At 44.4% G+C, this 7,726-nt stretch overlaps 1 protein-coding gene across 1 annotated transcript; it reads right to left on the reverse strand.

The window, feature by feature from the left end:
• Window positions 1-1,405: 1,405 nt before the first annotated feature.
• Window positions 1,406-7,519, reverse strand: LOC102911180 (uncharacterized protein C2orf78 homolog). The gene is made up of 3 exons (XM_076577035.1): window positions 7,333-7,519; window positions 4,729-5,490; window positions 1,406-3,498 (listed from the first exon to the last, which is right to left on the reverse strand). The coding sequence occupies exons 1-3, from the start codon at window positions 7,337-7,339 to the stop codon at window positions 1,625-1,627; spliced, it is 2,643 nt and encodes an 880-aa protein (XP_076433150.1). The 5' UTR covers window positions 7,340-7,519; the 3' UTR covers window positions 1,406-1,624.
• Between the last annotated feature and the right edge of the window lie 207 nt (window positions 7,520-7,726).

Raw genomic sequence — 7,726 nt, forward strand, 5'->3', positions numbered from 1 at the left:
CTCACTAAAGCATGTCAACCCAGGACATAGTTTTTGTGCTTAAAAGACCAGAGGCAGTGACGCTTGGGGCTGCATGATTTGTGCAAGTTTCCCATGCAGCTGCTGGCCAGAAATACAGACTTTCTATTCAGCCATAAGAGTGTTCAATGTGCTCATTTCTAGAATCGCCACACAACAGAATCACAATGGAGGTTCTTAAAAAAATTAAAAACGAATCTTCCACATGACCCAGTTATACTATTTCTGGGTATTTACAAGAAGGAGTTCAACTCATTATATTAGGGACATATCTGCACATCAATATTGATTACAGCAGAATTATACTAGCCAGGGTTCTCTAGAGGAACAGAACTGATAGAATCATTTAATCTGTCCATCTCTCTCTATATAGAAAGGGGATTTATTAGAGTGGCTTACAGGCCATGTTCTACTTAGTCCAACAACGAATATCTACCAACTGAAAGTCCAAGGGTGGAGTAGTGGTTCAGTCCATGAAGCTGGATATCTCAGCTGGTCTTCAGCATACTCTGGAATCCCAAAGAAGAAGTAAGATCTAATGCCAGTGAAGGAAGGACATGCTAGCAAGAGCAAGGGCAAGCAAGCAAAGAGCAAAGAGCTTCCTTCTTCCATGTCCTTTATATAGGCTGCCACCGGAAGGTGTGGCCCAAACTAAAGGCATACCTTCCCATCTCAAAAGATATGGATTAAAGTTGGATATTTCTACTTCAAATGATTTAATAATTTTTTAATAAAGAAAAATCCCTCAGAGGTGTACACAGTCAACTAATTCCACAAGTATTCAAGTTGATACCAAAAATAGGCTTTGCAACAGTCCACAGCAGCAACATTAGGGAAATAGCCTGAGTGTCAAAAACAGAGAAAGGTATAAAGAAAATGTGATGTATTAACAGAGTGGAAAATTATTAATTCATAAAATGGATGAAACTATGCTTTGTGAAGAAAAGAATTTGTGGAGATTATCATATAAATTAACCAGGCTCGGTAAAATGTCCATGTTTTCTTTCATGTGTGGTTCCTAGGTTATATTTACATAAATGAAATCCTATGTATGTGTTTCATGAAATTAGAGGCAAAGTTTGTAGCAGAAAAATGATGTCTAAGTGCTGTGGGAGAGGTGAGAAATGGTCAGACTGTGGTCAAAGAAGAAGTGTGCTCAGTACTCAGTTGGTGCTTCAAGACATACCATGTCCTGTGAATGAAAAACTCCAGGATAATAATTTTAATACAACTAGAGCATTTAACTGATTTAATATTTAAAAAGTATTTTGTGAGTTTTATTTTATATAAAATATGATATTGTACTTAGAAAATGTAAAAATTAAATTATCAAAGTTAAGATAAATATTGAATGACACCTTACGCACAGATGAAATAACAGACTTAAGACTTTTTAGGGAGTTTTACTAAGTACTCAAATATATGTGAATATAGACACTTTGTATATCCATCTCTATCTACATAGTCATCTGTATTACTACATTTGGACCTATGTATCTATACATTTCATTTAAGTTGTTATACTCCTTATATACATGTGTATTCGTATTTATATCTCTTCTTATCCACATTGAAAAGCACTTTGCTCTAAAAACCTGGCCTGCTCTTACATTGCATAGCCATAATATCTGGAAATTTCCATATCCTTCTCCCTCTGAAGGAAGAGCTGTGGTTTTCCCAGAGACATGTACTTGGCGGCATTCTCTCTCTCCTGTTGAGCCTGCCTCTTCATGGCCTCCCTCTCTGGCCTCTGCTCTTCTGTGATGGGCTGTGAGATGACTGGCCCTGGAATGTCGACATACCTCCATGGAATTGGTTGGTGGCTGAAGTCTTGCAGCAGATGTTGGATTTGAGGTTTGGGAGGTGATGGGGCCTTGTTCTTGTCAGCAGAGGCAAGCTCCCTCTGTAGTGAAGGGTGAGATGATGCCCTGTAGGATACTGGCCTATAGACAGCTGGCTGAGGCCCAGTGCAAGACTGGATGGGGTTGGTTATGTTATCTCGTGTGGCACTGGTAGCAATAGGCAGAACTGGCTTTTCAGAGGCCATCAAAGAAGTGCTGGCAGGAGCTGGTTTAGATGGCTTGGGTGTGGTAGACTGAGCTGAGTCAGAATGAGGTCTCACAGGGTACACTGCAAGGGCCCCATGTGAAGCCAGCGAGAGAAGCTTCTTAGAAACCAGTCTGGCTTGAGGCTTGTCCAGGGCTGGAAAAGGCAGAGGTACTAACTTGACCTTGCCAGGTGGGGGCAGCTCATACTGGGATGGAGATGGACGACACTCCCTGTGAGCATTGCTCTCTGGTCTCTGAGCATTGCTCGGGGTTTTACCATGGTCTTGGCCATCACATGGCACATCCAGAAGTGATTTGGTGGCTGGGCCTGTACTGGGATCTTTGTTGCTGCTGAAGTTGAGCCGAGCCCGGGTGGAAAAGATGCCAGTATTCTTCTTATTCTTCTTCCCCAGTGGGTGAAAGAATTGCATGGATTCTAGCATGTGCATGCCAAGGTGAGTTCGAGGCTTTTTAAAGCTGTTGTGGCTGAGCTCAGGTGGATTCCTCTTCCTCTGGTTCTTTGGCATGGTGGTGTTTTCGTCTGCCTTGACTCTGTTCCTTGACTGCTTGAGCTCCTCTGTTTTCTTGCAGTTGTTTTCTCTGGATCTCTTGGTCTTGCTCTGAGCCCTTGCTCTGCTGGGCATGCTGGGTGTGGCTTTCTGGGCTTTGTCCTCCAAGTTCTTAGGCATGTTGTCAATAGCCCCTTCACTGGACCCAGCACTGCCCACAGCCTCTTCTTCCTCCAGGTCCTGGAGCTGGATTCTGGCCTGAGGAGACCCATCTAGCACCTCAGAGGCTTTCTGGCCATTCTTTCTCACTTGGTCCATGAGTTCACTGATGGTGCTGGAGCTTTCCTGGACCTGATCACTGCTGATTTCTTTGCATTGGCTTGCTGTGGGATCTTGGAATGGGTTCATATCAGTGATTGAGTTGGAGAGTCTGGGAAGTTGAATATCTGCCACCAGTGTAGTCATGTCTGCAAAGTCCATGCTGGAGTCTATCACACTCTGCAGCACCCCAGGCTCATCCTGACCAAGGCTGCTGCTTCCCAAGGTGGCATTGTCAGGAGAAAGCTTCTGTTTTAGGCTCCCTGAATCAGTGTAGTTCAGGGCCTGCTGCATGTTGGCATGTGCTAAAGGGAGAAGTGATGGGTCTTGGTTTTCTTTTATGCCCTCATAGGCATCCAGAGGAGTTGATAGATCATCTGTCATCAAATCCAAGTCGTTATTGTCTGTTTGTTCCAAGATTGGAGCAAGAGGCAAGGGCAGGAATTCTGAAGGACTGTCTATGGGGGCAGTTAATGACCAGTCCCCATGGACAGGTGGTGACTTCTGGACATCCTGTGTGCAGGCATTGCAGAGGTCTGGACTCTGCAGCAGACAGAGTGTCTGGCCTGCAGCTGTCAATCCCAGGGTTGTCTCCATTTTCACCACTGAAAAAGAGTCAAGGAAGAAGTCAGTGCCTGGTAAGTGAGGTGCTCCCCACTTTTCAGTGCTCCTCAGTACTCAGACCCCTACAGCAGTGGGGAAGGCATTCCTGTGAGCTCTGCTTGAGTAGCACAGGCGGCACCTCTGTTGGGAGACTTGTGACCACTCTCTTATTTCTAGTAACCATGTGATATCATGATTTCTCAGATATTTGTGTTTTCCTCGGTGTTTGTGTGTCATGTGCATGCATAGTGATCATGGGGAGGTGACAGAATTGCCTGGGGGTGTGGTCCTCTCTTTCCTTTCCCATGTCTTTGAAAGAGTGACCCTCATTTCTGTGGAAGTTTGCTATCAGGCAGGTTGTCTGGTCCACAATTTTCAAGAACTTGCTCGTGTCTTCCAACTCTTGGCATTACTCAAATTCCTCCTGTTGCCTGAGTTTCTAAATGGGTTCATGTATCCAAACCCAGTTCCTCACTCCTGCAAGGCAATCTTTTCAACAACCCTAAATTTCCTTTACCTCCACATTTCTCAGTCTTTTTATTAAAGATGTGAAAATTGGTTATAGAATGTGAAGTCTTTAGGCTTGGGCGTGACTGTGTAATAGAGAACATATTCTAATGATCATGCATAGCCTTGCCTCACCTCTGAATAACCATAGCAAAAGAAAAGGAGAAAGAGAGAGAGAGAGAGCGAGAGAGAGAAACTATGCACAACTTAGTAGTTGTACACTGATACACCAGGTCACCAGGTATACTGGACTCTCAATGCACTTGAGAATGCAGCAATGCAGAGAATGGCAGGGTCAGCCGTTCTGGGAATCTGTGAGTAATCCCTCCTCCAGGACAGATTTGGAGTTGCATTGCTCTAGAGTCAGAACTCAACCCAGAGAAAATAAAGTGTTACCAAACAGAAAGGCCTTGGTGTCCACTACAGCCCTGAGGAATAGATTAGGAAGGAGGCGATTGCTGTGTAATGGTGCATAGGACTGATTAGCTAGGTCAGGGACGTGTGTGTCTGTGGTGATGTCCTTGGACATGTCTTAATGGAGGATGACTGCCACTCATTGCCCTGCATTGTCAGTCATTACAGAGACTGAAGATGGGGATGGTGAGACAGATCAAGGGTGAGCTCTCAGGACTCCCATTTTTCTCCCTGAGGACATCCACTCCTGAAAGTTTGAGCTGTGTCTGCTTTGAGTGCTGATCTCAGTTCTCCCTCCTGGCTCTACTCACCTTGAAGACTGGTGTCTGGCATGTCTTGAGCAGGTGTGGCATAGTACATGGCAGAGGTGGAGAAGGGTGTTTGGATATCTGTTGACTGAATCTCCTTTGGCATCCTCACTATCTCTGGTTGCAAGGCAGAAGCCTGACACTCAGAGTAGGACACAGAGCCACAGGCCTGCAGGCACTGCCTGAGTTCTCCAGCCATCTGAGGGCCCAGGCTATTGAGGTCATAGTAATAGACCTGGCTGCCCTCCAGGTAGGAAGGTGCCGGGCTGTATCCTTGATTTGGTGCCTGTGGTGGTGTGGCCTGAAGAAGGTTGGCAGACAGTGTTGGATAGGAAAGGACTAAGGCATTTTGATCTAAAATATTATCACACTGGGCTGTCCTAGAGAAGGAGGAGAATGTGGTATTCTGGTCAGTGATAGTTACAGTGAAGTCCCGGAGTGCAGCTCCCCTCTGGTCAGTGTTTCCTGTGGGATCCCACTGGAGAACACCTGGATAGGAGTGGGCTGAGGCAGATCTCTGGCCCAGGTCAGTCAGCGCAGTGACCATGGTTGTGCCAGCTGGTAGGTAGGGGTAGGCACTGTCCATGAGCTGCTGGCAACAAGTGCTGGAGTCTGATGGCAGGAGCCATGCTGCACTCATAGTTGGGGTGGAGACCCTGGAGAAATTGCACACACTTCCTGCTAAGGGCATGGCATTCCTCAGCTCAGGTACAGAGGCCTGCAGAGCACATTCTGTTCCAAAGAAAGGTGCACTTTGAAAATTTTCTGTAGGAAGCAAGAGGAAAATAAGAAGTTTGGTGAGATGGAATCTGAGTACCTTCCTGTGAGGAGCTTTCTTATCATCAGATTGTACAATCTGGGAATGTCTGAGACCTATTTTCCCTCACATATCCCAAACAAATGGTTCAGAATGATTCTTGGTAAAGGATAGGATGGCACTCATTTAGTGAGCTGCCTGTTCTTCCTGTGCTGGCATGGACTTCCTCGTTGATCCACGTTGACTCTTGCTCTGACTAGACAACACACTTCTTTGCCCTGCTTTGTGTTGTTCTGATTCTTGCTGTGGCACTGCCTCACACCTGTGTCCCAGAACAGAAGTGTTTAAAGTAGGAGAACCTTAGACAGCTTCTCATGTCTGTGCCTTAGTCCTGTTCTGTGCAGATCTTCCTCAATGTAGACAGGTACAAGAATCTCTTTCTCCTCTTAACTCCTACTGTTCCTGTCACATGCCTTCTATAATTAATGTTCTTGCTATTTATATAACCCCTACACACATATGGGTACATGAGTTTGTGAATACAACCAACTGATAACATTTTTGTCTTGTTTGCACCTGTATAGTGTGACTTTTTGATATTTCTAATCCATATTGTGTTCTGAATTAGATTGTTTCTCAATTTAACTCTTGGACAATTTTTTTTTGCTAGTTCCTCAGTAACTGTTAATTTTGTATAACTCTTCTTGTGAGGAACCCTTGTGAGAAATGCTCCCACACAATGGCATGCCAGTTGTCATAGTGCAGTGTACAACTGTCTGTCAGAGTGCCAAGCCCCAGTTGTCAATATCCAACACCACCAGTGCCCATATGCCACCAGGAATGCTGCAGAATTTAGCTGGACAGCCGGAAACAGAGCAGGATATTGTTTTGTGTATGTGACATGGAACCTTTTTCAGACTGATTTTAACAGTGTGGTTGCCTGTACATGGCTTGGGAATTATAAACTGTATATATGTACAATGTATATAATGCCTTGTGTTATTTTGATTTAACATCTGTGGTTGTCTGCAAACTTCTGTTCCAAACTACCTTTGCGTGCCTCCAGGGACACTCTTAAGTGTGCCTTCTTGTATGTCTATATTTTCTCACTCCTCATACTTTATTTTCTTCTTCCCCAATTTCCTGTGTGTCTGTCTTACATGTAACTCCCTCAATATATCTTCCACTACAATAACTGCCTTCTGAGAATCCATGACTTCTAAGTCTCTCCCAGTTTCCTTTTTTAATCTAGGGAAGTCCAAGTAACTCCAAAATATGGCAGCCATTCTCTTTGTCTATTTTTTATATTTATTTTGGTGAATGTGGAGACAGGCCAGTGTAGACCAACTTATACTTGAACTGAACTTCATCCCTTCAAGCTCTACATGCTGTGATTACATGTGTGTGTCACCATTCCTGGTGTGAACATTACTTTTAGAGCAGCCCTGAACTTGATATAATAAATGGGAAATAGTATGCAAGGGAGCTTGTCCCATTCTTGTTAAGGAGTGCTAGATCTCTGCACATCTTGTTTGTTTTCCTGTGTCTCTTGAACTTAGCATCGTCAAGAAGGTCCTGATTATATTCCCTGTTCACTTGCCTCTTCAGACTCCACAGTACAGAGCCCAGAGCTTAGTGACACTCTCATCTCCCTGAGGTTGATGGAAAACACTTGAGATTAAACTGTCTGTCCAAGCTCACATACCTAGTCAGAACCAAACCTAAATGTGACATTAAATTCAAGATATCACTATCAGCACAAGTGATATCCCCAAAACAAAGATTTTAAAGAATAGTAAAAATAAGGGGAGACATGATCAAATGAACCATTTTAAAGTTTCTTTCCTTACCTGCCATGGTTGGAGGAAGAGTATCAGCAACCCACAGTACAATAGAGGAAGATAATTATTTGTCCTTGTCTGATCAGCTGACCTGAGTGGCAAGTGTGTCTGGTATCAGACAGCACTTACTTGTCACAGGTGACCTGTGATGGTCCAAATTTGTTTACAGGCATTTCCATGGAAACCCCAAGAACCTACCAGGTGGTGGTAAGATTGAAGGGTCAATGATGTCATAAACAGGGCAGCAACCAATGGGAAGGTTGGATTCTGAGCTAAAAGATGGACTTGGTTGGAGAGGATACCAGGAGACCAACAGTAGCCACGGAGGCTGAGGTGTATGCTAGTGAAATGATGCAATCCTGTCATGGAAGTCCCCCTTCCCATGAGGTTTACTCTAGGGTAT

Source organism: Peromyscus maniculatus, chromosome 1 (assembly GCF_049852395.1).
Source record: "Peromyscus maniculatus bairdii isolate BWxNUB_F1_BW_parent chromosome 1, HU_Pman_BW_mat_3.1, whole genome shotgun sequence".
NCBI lineage: Eukaryota > Metazoa > Chordata > Mammalia > Rodentia > Cricetidae > Peromyscus > Peromyscus maniculatus.

What these genes read in the sequence shown, in the direction of transcription:
- LOC102911180 (XM_076577035.1), bottom strand. An exon ending in GCCAGACACCAGTCTTCAAG is followed by an intron (nt 3,499 to 4,728) that starts GTGAGTAGAGCC and finishes ACTCTTTTTCAG; the next exon opens with TGGTGAAAATGGAGACAACC.